Below are 24,685 nucleotides of genomic sequence, written 5' to 3'. Positions count from 1 at the left end.
GGGCTTCCGCGGTGTCTCCACCTGGCCTCGCCAGCCCGGCCCCGCCAACCCGGCCCCTCTGCCCCTCTCCGAGGTGCGCCCGGCGGCCTCTCCCGGCCAGCAGACTCCACTGAGCCCGTGTGTTTCCTCCTGCTGAACTGCACTCCTCGTTCCCCGGGCGGCTGACCTACATACAGATGACGGCCCAGACGGTGTCCCTTGTTTTATTTTTACCTTTCTTGGGTCTTCACGTGCCGTGGCCCAGGAACTTGGAAAGGGCCCCGGCTGTGTCTGGGTGCTGGAGTTCCCTGTCTCTGTGTCACCCTCCAGGGCTGGGTCCACGGGCTGCCTTGCACGCTAGGGTGGGGGGGCCTGGCAGACGGACCGCAGGAGGGCGCCCCGGTCGGCGGGAGCGGCCCTGCATGCTCTGTACAGAGGCCACGCGGCTGCCAGTGGCACCGCAGTGGGTCCGAGCCTCCGCCTGCCCGGGCCGTGCAGGGTGCCGCCCTCCGGGCAGCGAAGAAGGTACTGAGGGACCTGGCCCTGGGCGTGGGGGTGCCGACGGCTGCACGTTGCAAGGCTGCGGGGGGCCCGATGCCAGGAGGCTCCAGGCGTCCCGGAGGTGCCCACAGGGGAGAGGGTGGTCGGCGAGAGCCAGTGCGGGAGGTTTGGGGGTGCGGGCCCCCTGCCTGCTTCAGCCTTCCGGTGGGGCCTGAGACGTCCCTTCTCACCCGTGCATTCGCATGCACGCATGGAGCTTTGGCCTTTCCTCAGCCCTTAACTGTGGTGTTTGCTTCCCCAGCAGTTTGCTTAGAGCAGTTTCGGGTTTGCAGGAAGTTTTACAGGGAGCCCGGGGGATTCCCAGATGCCCTCCGGGCGCCCCTCCCTCGGTTTCCCTGGCCAGTAAGGTGTCGCAGCGGGCGGTGCCTTGCTGCGTGGCAGGGATGGGTGTTGATGCATCGTTGTTAACCATGCCCCCTGTCCCGGGGCTTCTCGCTGTCATGCGTGGGTGCGTGCTGACACGTGCAGGCCCAGCAGGGCTGGTGGCCGCGGATGGGCACCCCTCTGGCCCCTGCTCACCTGCCCAGGCCACACGCTTCTCGGGGGAGGGGTGAGGTTCTCTAGGTGGTGCTGGCCCCCGCTGCTGCCCGCACGTGGCAAAGAGCCAGGCCCCTTGCCCCCAAACCTGGGCTCCAGCCCCAGGGGTCCTGCTGCAAAGGGTCATCCCCTGTCTGGACCCTGGCCCCCCAGTCTCTGCTGCCCCGGCTACTCTGGGAATAACGTGCCTCGCACACCCGCCCCGGGGAGAGAGAGCTCCCAAGGCTGGGCGGCCGTGTCCCGCTCCCTGAGGCCATTGTGGGTGGCATTCTGGGGTGCTGGTCACAGGCCCCCTGGGGAGGCCACCATTCCCACCCCCGCTTCCCACGTGAGTTTCTTCGTGACTTCCGCCAGGAGGAAGAGGCCATTCCGCACGGTCTCCCCAGGCCCCTCTGACCCGGACCTGGGACAGGGGTCTCCCGTGCCAACGGGAGGGCATTCCCTGGGCGGACCAGGGTCCTCCTCTGCCGCCCTTGCAGTGGACTTGAGAGAGGATATTTCCCCTGCTCTGAAAACCCCCCCAGTATCCACGTTCAGCTCGGCCTTTTCAGGCGCCAAGCCCTCCGTGGCCAGACTCCCTGTCACGGGACGCTGACCCCGCCCCTCCGACGGGAGACCGTGGGCAGCGGTCACCCCTGACTCATGGACCCTTTTCTGGCAGCCGAGGCCTCACGGCTCTTCAAGGGGGACGGACAGTCTCCGGCAAACTAGTTTTAATTAGATAAACCACCCCACCAATGTGTGAACAGATCAATCACAACAGCAGCTTTAAAATGAGTGGCCAGAGGGGTGTTTCTGAAGCTAATGGCTAGGAGAATATTTCTCTGAATGGAATTCACTTGTTAGCATAATAGGAGATTAAACCATAATTAGGGGAGCAGGTTGCGAAGGGAAGCAATCTTGAGTCACAACAACACCAAACAAAAGCGAGCCTCCCTCCCGGCCCCGTCTGCCAACAGGGACGGGCGTGCCGGGCAGCCCGCTTGTCCCCCCACCCTGGGCTGGGGGCGCGCGCTGTCGGGGGCTGCGGTCGGCCCGTGCCGGCCCCGCTCCAAACCCGCTTCGTCTCCGCAGGTCGTGGTGTCCACCACGGTCAACGTGGACGGCCACGTGCTGGCCGTGTCCGACAACATGTTCGTGCACAACAACTCCAAACACGGGCGGCGGGCGCGCCGCCTCGACCCGTCAGAAGGTACGGCCCCTTCTTATCTGGAGAATGGTAGGCACATGCTACATGTCTCTTTTTATTTGCCATGATTCCTTTTCCGTTGCACCGTCCTTTATGTTGATTTGTGCTGAGTTACTGGCCCCCGCCCCCGCCTCGCTGGTCAGACCCCCCCCCCACCGCCCATGCCCGGCAGGGCCTGGGGGGACCCCAGGGTGTCCCGGGACGGGGTCCCCTCTGCCCTGCCCCTGTTGTCCCTCAGCGAGGTCCCCGCGTCCCCGAGTCCCTTGCTGCTTGGCCTTTGCCGAATTGGCTGGTTTGTGTCTAAGCTTCCTCCTGCTTAGAGCTTTCCGTGGATTTTGTGGACTTCGTTCCGTTCCCGCCTGCCCTGAGCCCCACCCTCAGGTCACGCCCAGACACCTGCGCATGTTTGGTGGGTGGTTGCAGCCGGGCCCATCAGCTCGGGACGGACTCCAGGACTGGATCCTGCCCCTGCACAGACGGACAGAGGGACGGAGAGGGGGGCGGGGTGCGGGGTTGACTGGGAGCTCACTCACGGGGCGGAGGGGTGAGGAAACACGGTGCCAGGCGTGTGGTGCCAAAGGCTCCCAAGCGACTTCCCGATTCCCTGTCGGACGAGAAGAACCTCGGTGGGTGGGTGGGTGGGGGGGAGGGGTGGGCAGGGAGGGAGCGGTGCCCCGGGGCATCGAGTCTAACACGGAAACGAGCCCCCCTTCCCCTGCCACGTGCCTGTGGGCCACGTCCCCTCGAAAATAAGGTCCCTTTTCTCTACGAAACAGCATGTCCTAACCGTGACCCCGTCCAACATTAATTGTTGAGAAAGGAACGTGAGCTTTTTTTAAAAAAAAGTGAATTGTGAACCAAACAGCAGGACGCAGTCTGGTAGAGCCCAGAGCCCACCCAAGCAAGCGGTTCTGAGACAAGCCCCCGCCCGGAGGCCTCGGGCCGGGGAGACGCACCCCCGGAGTGGGTGGGGGTGCGAGTGGCGCACACGCAGAGCCTCCCCGCGAGGCGTGAGGCGGCCCCGAGGCTGGGGGGCCGTCCGCGCGTCTGCGGCGGCCCTCAAAAATAAACTAATTTGTTTTTCCCCATTAATGACGGAGGTATAGGAGAACAAAAATATAATAATTAAAGGTCGCCCTGGGCCCAGAGTCATTAGCCTCCGTGACGTGCTGTTTACCTCCTTCCTGGGCACCGGCACTAGGTACGTGCTCTGCCTGGCAACCCTCACTAATGAGGCTCACAATTAAGAAGGTTGAACCCCGTCCCCGGTCCCCGCTTCCCCAGAGAGCCGGAGCCCGCCACGCGCCGGGCTCCGGGAGGCCCTCAGCCCTCTGGTGCTGGGTCGGCGTCTGGGGCCGAGCTCAGCCTCCTCTAATGAGCTCTGATGATGTGAGCCGTGGACGCGTGTTTATTTTTGTAAGCAGCGCGGAAGAGCGTTTGACTGTGAGCAGAAAATAATCGCGTTTAGGAAAATAAAGGCCACGAGTGGGTACCTCGGAGATAAAACCCAGCGCGTCGAAGAGCTGTTTGTAGAGGCAATCTGCATCACGAGGTTCTCCCCTCCGTGTTTGTTTCTCGGGGTTTTGACATCAACGTCGGGCCCCGTCCCCCTCTGGCCAGGAGACGGAAGTGCCCTGTGCTGTGCCACCCCCCCCCCCCCCCCCGAAAGTGACTCATCCTCTTAAGATGCGAAGAGGCGACTGGGAGGTGGCGAGCACAGGCTTCCGAGAAACAGGCGCAAACAGGGAGCTGCCTGCATGCGTCTTGTGTTGCAACGAGGGCCCTGCAGCGAAGAGCAGGGCCCTCTCCAGGATGAAGAGGAGCGCGCCCCACGCGCCTGCCGCCTTCCCGGAGAGCCGGCCCGGGGGAAGTTCACGCAGGGCCCGGCCTCCTCCTGCCTGGTTCGGACCCATCTCGGGGGCGGGGGGCGGGGGGGTGCGGGCTGGAGCCGGCCCCGCGTTCTCGAAGGAGAGCGCTCCCCATCAACGGCAGCCCGTGCCCGTGTGCAGCCTCTCCTGGCTAACACCTCATTATCCCATCATCTCATATTCGCCAGCAGTGTGTACACACTCGCTGATGGTTTCCAAGTAAGCGAATCCCCTGCTGCCGGCGTGGACCGCTGCCACGGCGCCTCTCCGCGCGCAGAGAGCAAGGCGGATTATTTACAGGGCTGCACGCAGGCGAGGGGAAAACAGCCGTCCGTCTTCCAGCCCGGCCCCGCGCACGCGTCCCTGCCTCTTCTTCCCCGTCCCTCGTCCCCTCGTAAACGGCTCCAGCCCCGTCTGAGCCTTCCTCCGTGAGCCCTGCCCGGCACCCGGCCCGCAGCGCAGGGCGATTTGCATGCCAAGCGCCGTAATGCGGTTAGGTTTATGCAATAAGCAGGGCCGAGTGCAGGCTGTGGGGCTTGAGCGAGTCAAGGGGAACAGATGGCCCTGGGAGAGGTAAAAGGTATAATCCCATCAGCTGGAGTATCAGCCCGCCATCTGGACATCTCAAGCACAATTACAAGACGTTTTAGCAGGCAGAACAAAGGAGTCTTCAGGAGGCAAGATTAGGCCTGTTTGAGTGCCTCAATATTGTGAACACGGAGGAAGGTGACAAATGCTGCGATATTACTCAGGAGAGCTCGCTGATTAACGGGGACCAGGCCGGGAGGCTGTTGACTCACCGAATCCTGGAGATGACCGAGGGACCCCCAAAGAAAGGAAGGCAGAGCCGCCCGAGGCCCGGCCAGCCACCCTGGCTGGTGTCAAGTGGCGTCACTTTCACTCTGAAATCCTTGCCCAGCCCCCGCCCCCCACCCCCTGGGCAAGCCCGTCCACGTGGGGCTCTAAGGTGGAAGACACGGGGGAGGGGGGGCAAAGCCAAGGGTGCCCCCAGCCAGCGCCTCTTCTCCCGAGGAGGCCGAGAGGCTCCTGGAGATAAAAACAGGTCACGGTGGCACATGTCAGATCTTCAGGGGAGGTGTGCCCCTCCCCCCTTCTTGGGTCCTGGCAGCCCCGGCCCTCCCCCACCCCAGGAGGCAGGCTGGCCAGGCCCCACGGGGCCGCTTCCCACAGTGGGCCCAGGGAGGGGACAGGGCACTCGGGAGGGGGGGCCCCCTGCCCCCACCCTGTCTCTCCTCCTCCTCCACCTTGAGCTGTGTGCCAGCCCCTGTCCCCTGCTCCAGTGCGTTGTGCACGTACGCCACGAGGTCTCCAGCGCTGGCTGTGCGATGCCTTTTGCTGTGGCTCCCACCGACCGCACGCCCCCGCTCTGTCCGCGCATGGAGATGCATGCAAATGCAGGCGGAAGGAAGAGGGCTCTCGGCGGCGGCTGCGAGGAGGCGGTGGCAGGCCGGGGTCCCTCCTCCGGGCGGCGTCACACATTCCGGGACGCGGCGGCCTCCGCTGGGCCACAGCTGCCAGCTAGCGGTCTCCTGTGCACCCGGTGGATCCCGCATTTTTTTCCCCCTTTTCTCACCTCCAAAGTAAATTTGTTTACTGTAATTTTTTTTTTTTTGGTGAATTATTTGCCATAATTGGCTGTGCTGATGAAGGTCACCTCCTCGGAGGGGACTTGTCAGTCTTTAGAGAGCTGATCCTTTTCAAATGCTCTCCATGCAATTAAGAAAAGCAAATGTCATTCGGAAGCCTCAGAAATGAAAATTTGTGTGAACTTATTAGCATGAAGTCAACAGCGCTAGTTAAGGGCGGGTTCCCAGCGCGTGTGCGGCGCCCCTGCTGCAGAGGGAGACGCTCGCGGAATGAGCAAATATAACCCCCGCCGGTCCGACATCAGAGCAAACAAAGGAAGGTGGCGTGTCGGCGGCGTGCCCAACAACGATGGCTAATGGTGATTAACTAGACGGTGCCTGCGAGGTGCCGCCTCTGACCCGGCAGGGGGACGGCGCACGCGGGCTCCCGGAGAACGCCCGCGCGGGGAGACGTGCGGCCGCGTCCGGCCCGCGGCCTTAAAAGGCTGGTTGGTCTGAGGCCGCAGGCCCCGGGGCTCCCATGAGAGCCGGTCCGGCCGGGCCCCACCGGGCCCTTTGAGGGGGGCGCCCCTGTGCACACAGCCCGGGGAGTGAGCCGGGAACTGGAGCAGCAGGGGGGAGCCACTTCCTGTTCACCGAGACGCGTCACTACTGTTTTGGACAAAGGCCCTGAAAGGTGGTCCGGAGCCGTGGGAGAACTCCGGAACGGGTCCTGTTCCTCCAGGCACCGCTCCGTGTGGCACCCACAGGGCCCTGAAGCCTGGAGGGAGGGTGGCGGCCCCTGGGGTGGCCCAGGGCCTGCGTGGGGCTGCCTCCTACCTGTGGGTGGGGGACGGGGCCCTGGACCACCTACGGCCCCCGGGCAACCCCTGGCGGGAGGCCTGGCACCTCTCAGGGGCCCCCAGCACCGTCCCGCAGGCCTGTGCATCTGTCCTTGCACCCCGGCCGGGCAGAGAAGGCCCCCCCCCCGGGGGGCAGAGCCTGTGCCCTGAGCGGTGAAGGCCAGAAGCCTGTGGCTGAGGAGCCCCTCCCGTTGCCTGGGCCTGCCTGCAGAAGTCCGTCAAAGGCGGCGGACGGGGCCTGCCAGCACCTGGTCGAGGGGCTGAGCTCAGGGCAGAACAAAGCCCACCTCCACGGGCTGTGGCCTTCGGGGGCTGTGGGGGTGCACTGTGCGGGGGGGGGCGGGCAGCCCTGCCTGCCTCCCTGGCCCGCGGCCTCTGGGCCCCTCCACCCGCTCCGCCCCCACCGCACCCCGTTGCCCCCAGCCCGCGCCCTCCCCTCCCCCCGCGGCAGGCCAGGCCGGCAGCAGCATCGCCATTGTAATAACTCATGCAAATTCGAGGGCTCCGGAGACAAAGGGAGGACCGGCCCGCCGCTCGGGGGCTCCCGCGGACAGACAGCGTCCGATGTAAAATGTGTCCCTTTGACAAAAGTATTAATATAGCCCTTTTGACTCCCTCCCCGATGAAAAGTGAAAAGTCGTAATTGTGGAGTGACAGAGGAAAATGAAGTTCTGAACCGAGAGGCAGAGTTCGCGGATGGGAAAGCCCAACCCAATTAGCCGCTCGGGGAGGGGGGCCGACACGCCGGGCGCCCGCCCCCCGGAGCCCCTCCGCGGCGCCGTGACGGAACCGGGACCGCAGAGCGGACAGGCCGGCGTGCCGCACGCACGCACGCACGCGCTGCTCAGTCATTTGTAACAGCCGTATTTGCCCTGACACGTGATTTGCTACATCAAGTCGTTTTTTTTTTCTTGCTCACTAGTATTCCGTGGTTTGGCCTTTGCTTTATAAAACATTCAATAGTTTGCTTTAAACACATCAACGTGCTGACCTACGCTCGCCCTTTGCGTGGCGCCTGGGGGGCCCCCCGCCTCCGCTGCCGCGCCCGGTGACCCGAGGGGGGCAGAGTGGCCCGCGCGGCCGCCGGGGCGCCGAGGCCACGTTCTCTGTCTTGTGCTCGCAGCCACTCCCTGCATCAAGGCCATCAGCCCCAGCGAAGGCTGGACCACGGGGGGCGCCACGGTGATCATCATCGGCGACAACTTCTTCGACGGCCTCCAGGTGGTGTTTGGGACGATGCTGGTGTGGAGCGAGGTGAGCCCGCGGCGCCGGCCGCCGCCCCTGGGGGCCGCTCCGGGGCAGCTGGACGGCCGTCCCTGGGGGGAGGACACACCTCGCCCTCCCCAAGAGTCCCCCCTACCCCCTGTGAACGGACGGTCTCCCGTGGGTGGGTAGAGAGCACCCCCGCCCCGCCCCCACCCGGGGTCCAGACCTGCCGCAGGAGGTCCCTGCTGCACTGGAACAATTAGTGCTCTCGTTACCGGGAGCAGGTTTGAGGGGACATATGGTGGCAATTTTCATGTGAATGATGCCCTGTGGCCTTTCCTGCAAACCGAGACCCGGGATCGTTCGCAGATATTTCCCGTAAAGAGCGCTGGGCCCCGCCTCTCGGGGTGACGGCTAGGAGGGGGTGTTCCCAGACGATGGCCCAATTTGGCTCATTTTGGTAATTACGTCCAACCGGCGGGGGCCCGCCCCGCGGGGCCGGCGCGGCCGAAAGCCCGCTCACCGTGTGGTTTTTGTAGCTGATAACGCCCCACGCCATCCGCGTCCAGACCCCGCCGAGGCACATCCCTGGCGTCGTGGAGGTCACCCTGTCCTACAAGTCCAAGCAGTTCTGTAAAGGCGCTCCGGGGAGGTTCGTCTACACCGGTGAGTCCACGTCTCCAGCTCACTCCCGCCGGGGCAGCGCGGCCGCCCACCCCTTCGGGCTGCGCCGGCGGGCTCTGCGGTGCGACCGGGGGAGGCCCTGGGCCCTCGGGGGGTGGGGTTCCCTCTAGGGCCTGGGGTCCGAGTCCCGTTCCGGCCGGCGAGACGCCCTGGGCAGGTGCAGCCCTCACTGGCCGAGTGATCTGGGGCCCCCCCACGAGGACCCCCGCCGCCCCATCTGGGGAGCGAGGCTGTGGGGTTGGCAGCCACGAGTCGCCCCAGCCTCCCTCGGGTGACTGCCCGAGAGTCCAGTTCTCCGGCTGGGGGTCCGCCTGGGCGGCCGTCCCGTGATGCCACCCTTGCTCATTTGCACAAACTCAGGTTCAGAGGTTCTGTCGTGTGCCCCAGGCTACACGCCCCGCACACGAGGGGCCTCCAGGTCAGACCGGGTCCCTGCTGCCGACCTGGGGTCTCACACCCCACACCCCACCGCTGCTTCTGCGAGGGTCTCGGACACACCGGAGTCATCGGACAGGGTCCCCTCTGAGGTCGCAAGTTCGATATCCGGAAGCTGCCTTAGGCAAAGCCTTCGCCAGCGTGCTTGGTTGACGGGACTCCTCGGAGCTCGCTGTTGACAGAGGCCATAGATGGGCGTAAGGCGCGTTCCCGCTTGGCGTCTGCCCTCGCAGGAGCGAACGCTAGTGTCCGGAAGGTTGCGTATGATGGCGGTCGGCTGCTGCTGCGCCCCATGGGGGGAAGGGAGGGGCTCGTCCCAAAGAGCCGTGGCCTTGGTGTGTGAGCAGCCAGGGTGGTGGGGGCGGTCCTTGGTGGGGCCTCGGCGTGGCCCCGGTGGCCCTCCGTCACCAGCCGTGTGTCCAGCTGCAGGGACGTAAGGCCGTCCTCTGTCCAGCCGGCAGGTGACACGTGGGCCCGAGGTCCCTTCCACTTGGGAGTGTGAAGAGCGAGTGGAGGTTTGTCGCCCGCCCCCCTGTGAGGAAGGACTGAATGAGTGTGGAATGCCGGATGTGCGTTCTTCCAGCGGACCCGGGGCCACCCCAGGGCCAGGCTGGGCTGCCAGCGACACTGGGGGTCCTCAGCCCCTCAGCACCACTCCAGGTGGCGAAGGTGTGTGGGGGGTTCCAGGAGCCCAGAACCGCCCGTGAACCCAGGGCAGGTGTGCGCAGCAGAGCTCTGGGTGCGTGTGCGGGCCCCTCCTGGGTCCGGGCACCCTCGGCCTCCTGACCAGACCAGGGACAGAGAGGGCAGCTTGTCCAGTGCGCGGGGCCGGGCGTGGGTGAACATGTAAAGGCACACGGATGGGTCATACACTGGGGCACCGTGTAGGCCGTGCATGCACGCTCCAGCAGGCGGCTGCGCTGTGTGCACGCCCCGGGGATGGACATCCGGGTGCCATCGGGGCGGTGGGCCTCCCTCAGCACCTCTGCCGTGGGCCCACCTCTGCCGTGGGCCCGTGTGCCGGGCCCTGTAGCCCATTGTGCCTGGCAGACCCCTCCACACTGACTGCTGGCCCCGGGGCCGCGAGTCCCTGGGCTTCTGGCCCGTGGCTTCAGGCTGCAGAGGCCACGGGTGTCCCAACCTGCTCTGCCCGGTGTCGGCCGGGGGACCCGGCGCCCGCGCTCCGATCGTTGGGTGCCGCTTCTGCTCGGCCGCACCTGTGGGTGTGCGAGGGTCAGGGAGAACGCAGGGGCCGTGTCCCGCCCATGGGGGTGCTCGGCGAGGGGTTTCCAAGGCATGACCTCTGTCGGGGCCCCAGGTCCGTTAAAGGAAGGGACATTCGTTGTCCACTCGGGAGCTGACTTCCACGTGACGCGCAGGTCCTGGGTGTGTGTCTGCAGGGCGGGGCCGGCCTGCTCTGCACAGACACGCGTGACGAGGCCACCTGCTCCCTCAGACGGTCCGGCCGGTGTGGTCGGACTCCCCGCAGGGCCTCAGTGGGTCCTTTGGCAACCAGGCGTGGCATCAGATCTCTCGCCCACGTGGGCTGTTTGGTGGGGAGACGGGCTGGTCACTGGTGGCAGGGGTGACTCCTCTGAGAAGAAGTGTGGCGGCGGGAAGGTCCAGCCCTTGTCCCCTCCCGGCCTGCCGACCACTGAGGATTCTGGTGCCGGCGGGGAGAGCAGGGCCCTGGGCCGAGCGCCTTGCACGAAGCTCCCACTGGGAAACGAGCTGGGGAGGGCCTGCCCCGGGGCCGGTGCGAGGGGCGGGTCTTGGGGCAGCGTTTGGGGCCCTTCCTGCGGCCCTTCCGCCCTCCAGCTGGGCGGAACACTACCCTGACTGGTGGCCTCCTCTTGGGGTGTCTGGGGGGTTACCCCGAGGGAAGGGGTTTATCTCCGAGTTGGTTCCAGCAGCCACCGCTGTCCGGGCCTGTTGCCGTCCGCACCGTGGACGTGGTGTCCACCCCGAGTGGACCGGGCTTCTGGGGCCAGCAGCTCGGGGGCCCGGCTGCCCAAGGCTCCGGGGTTTGCTCCGCCGGGAGCTCTCCCACGAAGGGCCTTGAATGAGGCCATTCAGCACGCCGGCCCGGGCCGGCAGGAGGCTAATTTATGGCCTCCCCCACCCCCGTCATTACCGGGAATATACATTTCAAACGCCGTGTAAGGGATACGGGCCGCGCTCTCAGGGAGCGGAGGAAAGGTGGGGTCGTAACCCGTCTGACCTGGAAGCTTCTGTCTGAGTCGCAGGGCCCTCGCGCGGGCGGGGACAGGGGGGGCAATCACCGGGAGCTGCGCCGGCCCTGAAAGCCGAGCCTGCCCTGGTGCAGGGGGGACTCGGGGCGCAGCCCCTGCGGGCAGGGCCCGTCCCCTGGGCATCTGGCTCCCATCAGGGTCCCCCGCCTGGAGGCTGCCGGGACACCCTCCTGTGAACCTTCCTGCCAGCGGCCGGCCTCGGGATAATGAGGCTGTGCAGGGGGGAGGGGCCCCACCCGCCGGGAAGGGGGCGGTGGGCAGCGGTGAAAGGCCCGAGTGCTCTGTTTACAGGGATCTGAGAAACACCAGAGTTTGCAGGCCCCGAGACCCCCGGGTAGTCATCCCCGAGTGGGCATGGGCCCCGGCCCTGGGGAGGGGAGGGGAGGTGGGCCCAGCCCGCCACCCGGGCCCCACCGCCTGCTGCTCTCGGGATAAAGACACAGTCACCTGGGGGAGCGCGGCCCCACAGTTGATTAGCACGGCGCATTGAAAGAGTGAGTCACAAACGACATGTCCGGCTCCTCCACACTCGTCCTCCGTATTCCCAGCGCGCCTCACCCCTGTTGTAAGAAGGTCAAAAATTAGAGAGGGAGAACAATTTCCAAGCGGCTGGCACTTAGGAGCAGAATTAACAATCACTCTGTATGTAATTGCCAGTTAATAGTAAATTGCCTTCTCGACTGTAAAATGCAATATAAACGCCGGGCACCTAAAATTAAATTAATGAGATATTTGCTGCATTTAAAAGTGAATAGTGCAAATTAATACCTGAGTGCAATGCTTGTTTTAATATTTGCCTAATAGTGTATCATTTGCTTGTTTAATAATAATTAACGCGGTCCCGGAATAGCTTACCTGAGGAACTCGTGGCGACCGGGCAGATTGGAGCGTTTCGCGTTCAGGATTTCAGCAGGAGGAGCAGAGCCAATTGTGAAGAGCCATAAAAGAAATTATTTTTCTAATTAGAATAGAAGCGTCGCGGTGTCATTGGATGAAGACAAACCGGAGTTTGTCTGCTTCTCGCCGCAACGCCGTTAGAGCAACAGCTGCCTTCACAGACGCGCTTCTGTGTGGGAGGCGTTCTTGCACACGCGGGAGTGTGGCCCGGACGCCCGCCCGGCGGAGGGGGTCCCAGTCGCGCCGGAGGGGTGGGGCTCAGCGGCGGCGTCCGTTGGAGCGTGGTCTCCGGGACACCAGGCTCACTAGTGGGGGCTCCTGCTCCTGACCTCTGGTGGCACCCAGATGTTTGGGGGACCCACCCACACTGTAGAGATTTCAGTTGTTCAGTTAAGGAAATTACCGCAAGTGACCAGGAGTTGCCCTGCCGCCTGCCCCAGGCCGGGGCCAGTCGCTGAGGAAGATGTGGCCGCCGGCGGCGCGCAGGCGTGGGCAGCCCCGGCGCGGCCGGTCTGCTGGGTGCCGGCCCGGTCCCGGGCCCGCCGTGTGTTTCCTGGACAGGGACGTGAAAATGGCCGTTCTCCGCACAAAGACGCACATTCAGTTTCAAGCACATGAAATCATTCCTCAGCCCGTAATTGCTCACAGTTTGTATTCTTTCTGATGCAGTATTTACGTTTTCTGGGTTTTTACAAGAAAGTCAGATTGTGCCTTCGCTGGGCCACGTGTCAAGGGAGGGGGCCTGCCTGTCCTCAGGGGGTCCGGGCCGCCTCGGGTGGCAGATTCCCGGCGGGCGCGTGGCCCACACCCTGCGCGCTGGTGGGCTCTCGCCCTTGGGCCCCCACTTCGGCTTCGGCTCAGCCCCGGGAAGGCTCTCGTGTCTCTGAAGTGTTTCCCGCAGACCCTGCGTGCGCCGGGGAGTGGTTCTGTCAACAGCCCGGCGGCGCACTGCAGGGTCAGCTGCGCCCTCGACCCCGGCGGGCACAACGGGCTGTCTCCTGGGCTGGCACCGCCCAGGGAAGGTGTCTCGCTGGCTCCCGCAGGCTGTGCTGCGCTGCCCGCTGGGCCGTGCCCTCCCCTAAGCGACCTCCAGCAGGCGTGCCTGACCACCTCTCGGACATGCCGCAGAAACAAACGTTTTCGATCATGGATCCTCCCGTCCGGGGGTGCCTCCAGCCAGCTCCATAACTCCAGTCACTCCTGGGCGCCCCGCCCATGAGAGCCAGCCCTCCCTGCGGCCACACTGCCATCTCTGCCCCCGCTCACCAGCTGGAGGGGTCCGTGGGAGTCCGTGGTCTGCTGGGGTGCAGACACCCTAGCTTTCATAGGAGGTTGGTTACGTGGCAGGGTAGCCTGGACTCAGGGACCTTCTAGACCTGTCCAGAATGGGGGAGCTGGGACAGTGACCCAGATACTGCAGGCCGTGACACCACAGCCCCCCTCCCGGCACAGCCCCCAACTCTGCTGGGGTCATTGTTCCCATGGTGGGGGGCAGAGGGCGGACCCTCCCCGTCCACTGGGATGGTGTGCAGGCCTGGAGGTGGCCACCCCGGGGGCCACAGAGGAAGGGGCCCACCTGAGCACCGCGAGGCACGGCACCAGACCGGGCGACCATCGGTGAACCTGCCGGCACGCCGCGTGGGCGCCGGACGTGCTGGCGTGACAGCGAGTCCCCCCGCGGAGCGGAGCTGGGGGGCTCCGGGGCCACCACGGTCCCCTCGCTCCCCGGGTCGGCGGAGGCCTGGGGAGTGAGACACACCGTTCGCGCTATTGCCCAAGTAGACGATTTGTCCTAATCAGTGACACCCATTTACTAGAATTGCTTAAAATGAACTATACCTCATACAGAAATCGCACGTTTAGAGAGTCCCATTCATCATCTGAAAATTGAGGCCAGTAAACTTTCCTGCTCCTCCAGTGGGATCGCAGGCACGCATCAAAATGTTAAAAATGATTGGTGAGAGGGACCTGTCACCCATTTATCAAGGAAAAGAACATTATTTGCTAATTTCCCAACCAGGCTGGTGACAGGGTGCTTCGTCTTTGGACCCTCGGTGACCAGCATGGCCTTTCTGTTATTAGTACAAGTCAAGTGCTTTTGGGCAGTCGCTAACAAGGCACATTTGTCTGTCATCCGAGGGGCTCTGCTCGTGTTCCAAGTGGCTGTGACCAGAGCCTGCCCCCCGCGCCCCGATCCTCGCACCTCCCGGGCCGCGCTCGCCCGGGAGGGGACGCCGGCGGATAAATCACAGGGTCTCCGCGTCAAGGTGAGGGTATTGACTCTCCGGCACCACACCTGACAGGACGTGGCTGAGAGGAGACGGCCATTCATCTTCCCCAAAGGACAAAAGGGTCATCGGGTTTCAGGCGGGACTCTGGGGGCGCCGCGGGGGTTGGGGGGGGGCGGAGGCTGGGCCCGGGGCCTCTGCTGCGGGGCCCCGAGGTGGGCAGGGACCCGCCTCGCTGCTCCACCACCCAGGGCCCAAGGGGCTCGGGGAGCGGGGGCTCGGAGGACGGGCCGGCGTGCTCAGTGCATTTTGAGTTTCTGGGTGGTCAGGCGTGCGCCGTGCTTCTGGGACCCGAGTGGGAGGGGCCCGGGGACGGCGGGGTGGCAGGAGACGTCGAACCGGCGACCACTGAAAGCCCAGCAAAGTGCGGTGACGGACCCAGGAGGCAGGTACAGCGGAGGGAACAAGGTGTGAAAACAGAACGGCTCGGGCCGGCCGCTCTGGCGGGGACGGCCACAGGCCCGCCGACGAGGACGGGGGTGCCCCAGGGCCCTGTGTCACAGACGCCCTCCCGCCGCAGCGCGCGGCCCCGCGGCCGTGGAAGCGCAGCCCCCCCCCCCCCCCCCCCCCCCCCGAGAGCGAAGCATCACACACGACCGTTCCCTCCGGCCGGCCGCGGTCGCCGAGGCTTCTGCACCTGCTCCGTCGGGCTGGGTGTGCGGCTGGACATGCAGCTGGACGTGCGGCTGGGCGTCCGCGGCAGCTGGCAGTGGACGGGGTGGGGGGGCAGTGTGCCCCTGAGTGGCGGGGCTCGTGCTCGCCTCTGAAGCCTCGGCTTCCGGGAGGTCCCTGGACTCTTCGGGCGCGCCTGCTCCCGGATGAGGCAGAGACCCCACCCCCCCAGCTCGGGCCGCGCAGAAGTACATCAAACCCCCCCCCCCCCCCCCCCCCCCCCCCCGCGAATCGGCTACAGAACGTGCAAAGCTCGGAGTCGCCGAGAGTGGGGTCTCAGCGACACAGCACGACAGAAGGCTGGGGGGGGGCGGGGCGGGGACGGTTTGCCACGTCCACAGGGGTCGCGGCGTGACCTGGTGCCGGGGCCCAAGTGCACGCGCTGTGCACGGTGCACCGCAGAGCGCCTGGGAGACCGCTGCGGCCCAGAACCCTCCCACGTTACCTGGTGGGCCGCCTGTGCTGCCTGGGGAGCCGGCAGCCGCACTGGGGGGGGGGGGGGGCGGCTGCTCCTGGCCATCCTGTGGCTGGCAGGCGGTCTCGGCAGGGGTGGCCTAGTGTGTGTTCCGTGTTGTCCCAGGCCTCGGGTGGCGGCGTGTCGCACCCTGCAGGGGCGCCTGGTGCGCCCGTGGGCGGTTAAAGTGGAGGCCGCTTCGCAAGACGGACTTGTCTTCACCCCACGGAGGCGAACTGCGCACGTGCGAGGGGCTGTCTGCTTCTGTGGGGGGCTCACACGCTCACCTCCCGTGGCCGCAGTGTCAGCACCCCAGGCCGCCTGAGCCTGGGCTCGGACCCAGCCGCCAACCCCCCCATTCCCCCGCCTCTCTCCCTCCCTGCCCCAGGTGCCCTGACCGGCTGGGTCACGCTTCTCATCCACGCCCAGGAAGTGACAGCCGACATCCATCTGTGTAGTACACGGGTGTGACCCGGATCCCAGGCGCAGGGCCCGTGTTTCGGGGAGTCCGGTGTTGGCGTTTTTCCTGTCGATGCTTTAAAGTCCCCGCCTGAGAGCAGCCCTGTCCTTCGTGCAGCCTGGGCAGCCGGCGGTGGACGCGGCTTTGTGGAGACTGAACAGTGGTGCTGGGAAGCCACGTTACAACACGTGGCGTGGGCGTGTGGGGGCCCTCGGCGGGTCTGCCTCACACGTGCCCGTGCGCCCCCCTGCCCCCCGGCCCCGCCCCCAGTGCAGGTGGTGCAGCCCGCAGGTGCTGGGCCCGGTCACAGGCAGAGCTGCCTCCCACTGAAGATGTTTCCCGCTCAGCTGTCACTCACAGAGCAGAAAGTCCCCCCCTCCCCGAGTGTGCACGCGGGTGGTTTTTAGTGGGCCCACAAAGTCGAGCAGCCAGCAATCCAGCCTGAGAACACTCCATCACCTGAGGAGGGGGGACTCGGCATCCCCTAGCAGTCCCCTGGCTCCCGTCGAGCCCCGCCCCCACCTGGGGCAACGCAGATCTGCTGCCCACGTCTAGGCCACGGCTCTCCTGGACGGCCCTCACACTTGGTGGTCCTTCGTGAGGGTGTCAGGGCTCCCCCAGGGCAGCAGTGCCCCGGAGCCCCTGCTGTGCTGGGTGGTGGAGCCGTCCATCCCAGGACACACCCCGCTCTGCGGTCCAGCCGTCGGGGTGGGGGGGAGGGCGTGCTGGGTGTGGGGGAGGAGTCACGCTGCGTGGCCGTGTTTGTGAACACGTTTCCGGGGCACATACGGGAAACCTTAGGCTCCCTTTGGGTCCTCATAGTCAACATCGCCATTCTCCCCTTACCATTTCTACCTTTACCGTTCTGCCTGTATTTTCGGGAAGCCCCCAGTCGTGACTCATTCTTTCGTGCGCCTACTGTGTGTTCTGCACTGAGTAGGCAAGTGCCATGGCATGGGGACGGCCCCACTGTCAAGGAGGAGGGCGGACCCCTGAGCTAGTGGGCCTGGGAAGGGCACCCGTGGGGGCTGGCCCGCTCCGGGACACGGCGGGTGGGCCTTTCTGTGGCAGGGTCAGCGGGCCAGGAGGGTGAGCGGGCACAGCTCGCCTGCCAGCTCGCTTCCGAGCGGAGATTTTTACGCTGGAGCAAAGTGTGCTGCAAGCCCGTCGCCTGACGGTTCTCCGCAGAGCGTTGCCCCCTGGGTGGAAGTCCCCTCCCCTGGCATCCCTAAGACGGTCAGCGACACTGGACACTCGGCCGCTCCTTAGAGGAAGAGCCTGCCCGCCACGCCTGGCCTTGGTTTCTTCTCTGGTTCCCCCTTTTCCTTTGTTCGCCGCCCTTCTGTCTTCGGAGAGAACAGCCTTGGGGGAGAGGGGGCGCGAGGGCTCTGGGGTGGCCAGGCCACATCCCCGCCTCAGGGCTACCACTGTCACCACTCAGGGGAGTGTGTCCCCGGGGGCAGGAAGCCGCCCTGAACCTTAGGGTTCCTCAGCGGCCGTGCCGGGGGCCGGGGCCGGTAGGTGCCGCTCGGTGGGACTGTAAAGGCCGTAATCCCGGGCATTCCTGGGGGTTTGTAAACAGAACCATCCGAGTGCAGCGCAGCCGCTGTCGGCACGGGCATTGTTTTGGTGGCAAGGACCAGCAGCTGTCCCCTTGGCTGCGTTGGGTGTCCCATCACAAGGCCGCCGTCCGCTGCCCGGCCTGGGAGAATGGCGGCCGGTCCGTGCACACGGCTGGTTGGGCTGAGTGTGCAAACCCGGAGAAGTGTTCCCCGCTCGAGTGAGGAGTCCCCGGGTTCCAATTAGGAGTCAAGCAGGGCGCGCGCCGTCCTTAGAAGCCTTGGTTACGGAAAGTGCCCTTCGGTTATGAGTGGGTTGGAGGGCCTTCGGGGGCAACCACGGTGAGAGACGGGGCCGACCCCGGGCGGGGGGGCCGCCCCGCACCGGCACGCTGGAAAAGCCTTGTCGCTCTGAGGAAGGCAGCCTAGGGTTAGCAGCTTGGTGTTGGAGAAGGGGGGGGCCCAAGACTTCCGGTCTGCTCCCGGGGGGGTGGCCGGCCGCCCTGGGCCTGGCTTGGGGAGCCAGGCTGGCTGCCGGGAGCAGCGCCTCCTTGGTCGAGACGCGCCGTTGCGTGGCCTTTGTGTCCCCACGCATGCCCCCCGCGCCGGGCTCACCCCGCCGAGTTCTGTGATTGAAATTCATTGCCAAATTTATTGAGAAATTAATGAGAAAAGCTGCAAAGTATTGACTTTGAGAGGAAAACACAACTCATCTTGAATGAGGAGGAAAATGCAGCAATAATTTAGCCACTATTGATTTGGCCCTGTCCATGTATCGATCTTCATTTTACAATATTAATTTGCACCTGCAATCGGCTGCAAAGGGAGCCGATTTCATTTCGTGGCCACGTTAATGTGCAAAGCATTAGGCGCTCTTAAGGAGTGGGGGGGGCGTTCCCGGCTGTGCCGGGAAGGCAGGTTTCCCCCCTGTTTTTGCTTGTTACTGAAATAGACTAAAAATTAATTTTTTTGTCGGACAAAATATGAAAGCAGAAACCCATCTACGCCGCGGCCCTCCTCTCGGCTGCTCGGGCCGCGGCTGCTCCGTGCGCGGGGCCGTCCGCCGCCTGAAACTCCAGCCGCCTCTCATCATCATGCCCAGATCAGTTCAAAGTTCATGAAATTTCTATGAGCATTGATCTCTCCCCATTGATTTTTTTTTTGCAGCAGATCTTTGAAATTTTAATTTCCCGAGCATCTGAATTTCTTATAGATGAAATGCACTTGGAGGAGACAGTTGATGATAAAGTGGAGAACTTAGCATCATTTTAAAGCCTAAAAAAGGGAGGAAGAAGCCGGCCCTGGCAGGCGCGGGGTGAGGCTCCCGCGGCGGCGCGGTCGGGGGCACCGGTGGGGGCGGCGAGGTGTGCGGGGGAGCGGAACACCCATTTTGTCTTCGGTGGCCCCACGTTTTTAATGCAACTTTGCAGACAGTCATTTTTGAAAGAAAAGCTATCTGGAGAAAACAGCGGGACGGAAAAGCATTCTTCACCGCGCAATCATTTGCTCACAGCGGTCTTTATCACCTGGTCAAGTTCACCTAGTTACTTATCAGTGGGACATTTAATAACCTCAAGGTGATATAATTGCTATTGGCATTTTTCCCCCTCGGATTCAGCTGGTTAATGTGTAAACTACTTGTCAGCAAATAGCACTTTGTCACTGAAATCACTAACACCCTCTAGAGGGATGTCTTTGTATTGAGCAATTTAATTTTACTTTATTTAATTTTTACACATTACAACCTGTGTTCATTCAGGCACACGGAGGGCTCGCCGGCGGCGCGGGCAGGGCCCGGGTGCCCCGTCCGCGGAGCACACTACTCTGTCTTCTTTAACCGTCCCCGTCGCCGAGGCCGCCGCGCGTCCTCGTCCCCGGGAAAGGGCCCCGCAGATGTTCCGATTATGTAGTTATGCCGCTAATGTGAAAAACGGCCTCGTTAGGAGGGTCTGTTTGTAGCTCGAAAATGACTGCCTCGTGACAAATGCGTGATTGGGAAGTTACAGGAAGATGATCATTACTGAAATGAAACGGGAACTGGCTTTAATGGCGGCGGCCAGCAGCTGGGATGCAGCAAATGAATGTCTTCCTGTTTTGATTGTGGGAGTCGGGCTTTCAGGCAGCAGGGGAGTCTGCACGGGGCTGAGGACTTCTCCTCGGAGCTCTGGGCTGGGCTGGGCTGGGGCTCGGACCAGGGCAGGGCGACGCCGGGAGCGTGGGTCCCACCTGCCGGTGTCCCCCTTTGCGTGTGTGTGTCACCCGACGCTGCAGCGAGGGCACAGCTGTGGCTGAGGGGGCAGCCGCACCGGCAGTCTCAGGGCTGGTGGCACTGCTCGCTGCTGGACTGCTCTCTGGGCCACCCAGCCAGGGGTGGTCGGAGGTGGCCATCTCAGTTCAGCTTTGCCACCGTGACCCCTCCTTCCTGCTAGTCCAGGCCCCAGGGCTGGGAAGGCGCCCCCAGGACAGGGTTGGGGACGGGTGGCCCAGCACCCTGGGCTGGTGCAGCCCATCGAAGCAGGGTGCTGGGCTGGGGGGGGCTGCCGCTCCCGGATGCCCTGATGCCCTCATCCCCTCAGGGACCGGTGTCCCACGAGGGAGCCCCGGCGTGCAGTAGCTGCTCAACCGGTGCTGGCGAGTGGGCGGGGTTTCAGGCCGTTCTTGGGGCCCTGTCCCTGCCGGGAAAGGGGTTCATTGCAGAACACGCCCGCCGCCCCAAACACGCGTTTTCCAGTCTGACGCGTCGCTTCTGCGCCAGCTTCCCGGAGGTTCCGAGCAGGTCCCCTCGCTTAATTGCGTTAGGTCCCTGTGTTCATGGACTTGCGATTCGGGTCTAATAAAACAATTATACACATTGTGGAGTATGAGATTAGCCCGGACTGCGGGGCAGGGCCGGCTGACAGGGAAGGTTAAGCCATCAAAACGGAAACTAAAACTGTAATGTCACCGGAAACGGCGTCCCGGGCTCCGGGCCGCCCGCACGTCCCTCGGAGCCGCAGGCCGCCGGCCGCAGCCGCTGCGTGGGGCAGGCGCTGCTTCTGCCGCCACGTTAGCCGCGGCAGCCCCGACCTGAACTGACATCACGGGCGGTTAAAATGTTATCAGTTGCGGTATGATTAATCCCCCAGCACACAGGCCTGGCGTACATGTTTGCAGTGCTGCTGCTTTAATGTGTGCCGCGTGACGCCGTGAACTCCAGGACACTCGAACGCGTGGAAATGTGTCTGTCTCCTTCCCGAGCCGCAGGGGCGTGGGGCGTCCGGGAACCATCGGGTCTGTGGCCGCGTCGGGCCGTGTCGGTGGGCCCGCCCTGGGTGCTGGCCGGCACTCGACGGCGGCTGCCTGGCCTTCCGCGGGCTGCCCGGCTGCCGGCCCCATTTGGCACGGGCTGTGATTCCCGGCTCTCCCAGTTTCTCATTCATTCGGGTTTTATTGCTGTGTAATTTTCTTATTCTAAAATAAAAGCTCTCCAACAAAAATTACTATGCATTAGGCCGCGGTAGCCTACTCAAATGGATATTAATACAGTTTATCTCTAAAAGGACGAATAATGTATTTGAGACAGATAAAAGGCCCTCCACTAAATGAGGAATGTTAATATCTTATGGCACGGCTAATAAAGAGATATTTCACAGGGGAGGTTTGTTTTATGACTTTTGATACAACAGCCTTATCATCTGACACATCTTAAACGATACAATTCGGTGCACAGATTCATCGCTCCTGTAGCAGCGGCTCCTCTTCGCGAGACTTGAATTCAGAACAGACCTCGGGCGCGCTAATTACTGGGAGGGGGGCGGTGTGTCACAAAACTCATCCGTGGCGGAAGCTGAACGCTTATCATAGGTTTTGAGAAATGTCTTGTTGTTGTTGTTTTTTTCTCCTCCCGCAGAAACATAACATTTGTTTCTGTTGTGTTTAAGGCAGGGCTTAAATTAATTTAGCCCGGCGACACACGTGCAGAGGCTGAGCGTGCTGCTAAATAATTCCCCGGAATAAACAACAGCCCAGGAACCCGGCACATTAATTTACGGCTCTCCTGATGCGGGCGGACGTGGGGGCGGCGGGAGGACCCCCGAATATTAACATAAAACAAATGCGCTTTATTCTTCTTCATATTCCTCCCTCCCCCCCCCCCCGCCCGCCCGCCCCGCGCTCACCCACGGCCCCCTCTCTAATTATCCACGAGGTCAGTAAGCAGAATTGGGAAGAAGCGGGGAGATCAATACAAATTATCCCTGAGCAAACCAGTGCTGACAGCCTGAATCGCAGCATATGTTTACCCAAAATCAGGCAATTTATCTTAATATCAGCAAAGTAATGCAGTGCGGGTGAAAGGTCAGGCAATCTCTCCCCCTCATAATTACCCAGTTCTAAAACAGGAAAGTGGTATTGATTGGCCTGGCTCGGGGCTCGGTGGCTGGACGTGCCGGAGCCCGGCCCCGGCCGGCCGGGCCTCACCGCCGCGTAAGCCCGACACCACGCGGAGGATTTACGAGACGGGCGAGGGCGCTGAGGCTTCTGCCCTCCCGCCGCGGAGTCGGCCAGCCAAGCCCCCGGGAGCCCGCGTCTTCCTGGGCAGGGGGTGGTGGGTGCTGTGCGGGGCGGCACTCAGAAGGGGGGTCCCCGGGCTCTGCCCAAGGTGGCTGCCCTGGGAGGCCTGGTGGCGAGCAAGACCCTCCCTGAGCCGGGGACGCGGGCCCTGCTGCAGCTTCGAGACCAGGGCGGCTGTGTCTAGCTCCTGCACGTCAACTCTCGGGCTTCTGGGAGCCCTGCCCCCCAGTGGAGCGTCAGGCTGCTCCACGGCCTCCCCACCCCCACCGGCACGGGCACCACGGAGACCTCCTGGGCTCGATGACGTCATCTCATTGCCCGAGCAGCCCCCTGCCCCGGGCACAGCTCGCTAGCCTGCTCTGACGTCAGCACGTTCTTCAGGCCGAAGCAGGAGGTGAGAGGTGGCCCCCCGGCGCCACGGCCTGCACGTACTTCTGGTCCTGGGAGCAGAGGGTCGGCCGACCCGGAACACTGGAGAATGCCGCTGCCCGAGTGAGAGGGTGCGGCTGTGACCAGTCATAAAGCTTCTGGGAGCCGGCGTGAGCACGCCCATCACCTGTCAGGGCGTCTGCCTGGGATCAATAGCCGCCGCCCATCCATCTTGTTGGCCACCTCTCATCGGGCCGATTCATTAAGTCAGACGGTCACGGCGATTAGCTGGGAGAGGGGAGAGGCCCTGACGCGTCGGGGCGCACGGTGGGCCGCCGGCGTTGCTCCCTCCTCGGGAGACGCGGTGCTTTATCTCGTCCTGCTCGGACCCCGCGGCTGGGGGAGGCCCACCTGCCCCGCCGCCCGCGCCCCACTCGGGCCCCACAGACACCCCGGTCCCGGCCCAGGCGGAGACATGACAAATGGCCCCCCGAGTCAACGCTGACAGCTTCTGATGATTAATGGTTTGATTATGAAGTGGTTTTACACATAGAGCATTTACATCACAGAGAGTTAGAAACTGTGCCGTGTCACACATGCCGCGGCGTGGGGAAGGGCTTTCGTGTTTGCCCAGAAAAAAGCCGGGCGAGATCGCAGCCGAAGCCGTGTCATGTAAAATCAATACGCCGGATCAATGCTTTATTAACAAGAAAATGTCTTACTTCACATTCCTGTGCGGACCTTTGTCTCCGGGACGGATGATGGAATGTCAAATCGGATCGCGGTCCTCAACTTTCGGGCCGTGACCCAGAGCGCGCAGCGGCTTCCACGTCACCATGGGCGTCGACACCGGCCGCCCGCCTGAGTGCGTGGGGATAACGGCGGCGACCAATTATCAATTATTTCCCGAAGCTCCTTCAGAGGCGGCCTCTCACCTCCGTCCATCCTCCAGCCGGAGCCGAGCCTCCGTGCAGCCGGCCGGGGGACCCGCCGAGCCGAACGGGGTGGCGTTAATCATCAAATTACGCGCTGGCTAACGAGCGGCGGCCCCCACGGCGGCGAGGTGCGCGCTGTGGAGACGGTGGCGGGTCTTATTAGCCTCAGAAACGCCCTGATGGATGTCACGCCGTGCGCCGTGGCGTGGCTCCGCGGCAAACTGTATCTGCATCGGGAAGTAATGCACTCTAATAAGTATTTCCATCTTCGCCCGCGTCCCCGGGCCTGCGGGCCCCCGCGTCGGCGGGAGTCGGGCAGAGCCATAATAAAGCCCAATGGCTCCTTATAAAGCTTGTTAAACACAGCCTGTGCAGTCGGACGGAGTCCCGGCCGTGATTCATGCACTGTACCCAGCGCGCGGGCCGCTGATTTATCGCCGCGCACAGTTCATAGTCAAAATTACAATTTGAGGGATAAAAAGATTAATTACTATTTGTGGCCGGCAATTTCGCGGGGCTGGTGGAATGATAGCGCCCTACATCAGCTTGTAGTCAGCCATTCACAGATTATTAAAGCCCAGCAAGAGTGAGTGCTCCTCCTGCCCGGCGCGCTCCGGCAGTCTGCGGGACGGAAAAGGGCCACAGGGATAAATCTGGAGCCGGCAATAGCCGGGCATATGTCATAATTGCCAGTTCCCCATAAATCCCCGGCCGGCGTGGAAGGCTCTGCGCCGTGTGGACAGTGATCGTGACGGCGGTGATTGCTGTCTGCGGCCCCGGGACCCGCGGCGCCCCGACGCCCCGGCCATTTCCACAATATATGGAGTCACCCTTTGACTTTCTCCTGGTCTAATTATAGATTAGAAATAATCACGGCTTTTACGTGCGGAAGAAAGGGGGAGAGACCCGTTCCTTCAGACAGAAGGAGCGCCCAGGTGCCGGGCTCCCTGAGCACCGGGGGTGGGGGGCTGCGGGTGCCTCCGTGAGTGTGCCGTGAGGGCGTGTCTGCGGTCCGGACGCCACTAACCTGACCTCTGTCTCTGTGTCCTGTTATAGCCCTGAACGAGCCGACCATAGATTACGGTTTTCAGAGGTTGCAGAAGGTGATCCCGAGACATCCGGGCGACCCCGAAAGGTTACCCAAGGTCAGTAAAAGGGCACGTGGGGTGTCCCTCTCACGGTGGGGGTGCCACTGGGCCGGCTCCGATCTGGGGGCAGCAGGGGCTCTGGGGTGGGGGCTCCTGGACGCCCCGAACCCCGTGGCCTTGGCCAGGCCGACAGGTGCCTGGCCCTGCTCAGAGGCGGTTGGAGGACGTGGGCAGGGGGTAGGGCGGTCCCCG

The 24,685-nt window shown here is 63.5% G+C and overlaps 1 protein-coding gene across 15 annotated transcripts in view; it reads left to right on the top strand.

Moving 5' to 3' along the window:
* EBF3 (EBF transcription factor 3) overlaps positions 1-24,685 on the top strand; it is a 105,636-nt gene that overhangs the window by 69,735 nt on the left and 11,216 nt on the right. For 11 of the 15 annotated variants that reach the window (XM_036027454.1, XM_036027447.1, XM_036027455.1 and 8 more), the window contains 4 exons: positions 2,152-2,296; positions 7,707-7,837; positions 8,329-8,455; positions 24,402-24,490. In XM_036027454.1, the coding sequence (XP_035883347.1) occupies positions 2,152-2,296; positions 7,707-7,837; positions 8,329-8,455; positions 24,402-24,490 (492 nt within the window). The remainder of the gene's footprint in view (positions 1-2,151; positions 2,297-7,706; positions 7,838-8,328; positions 8,456-24,401; positions 24,491-24,685) is intronic. The other 4 variants (XM_028513836.2, XM_036027451.1, XM_028513838.2 and 1 more) reach the window with 1 other exon arrangement.

The sequence above is a fragment of the Phyllostomus discolor genome, chromosome 5 (assembly GCF_004126475.2).
Source record: "Phyllostomus discolor isolate MPI-MPIP mPhyDis1 chromosome 5, mPhyDis1.pri.v3, whole genome shotgun sequence".
NCBI classification, from domain to species: Eukaryota; Metazoa; Chordata; class Mammalia; order Chiroptera; family Phyllostomidae; genus Phyllostomus; species Phyllostomus discolor.
Note: the sequence above shows the minus strand (reverse complement) of the source record. Positions and strands in the feature narration are given on the sequence as shown.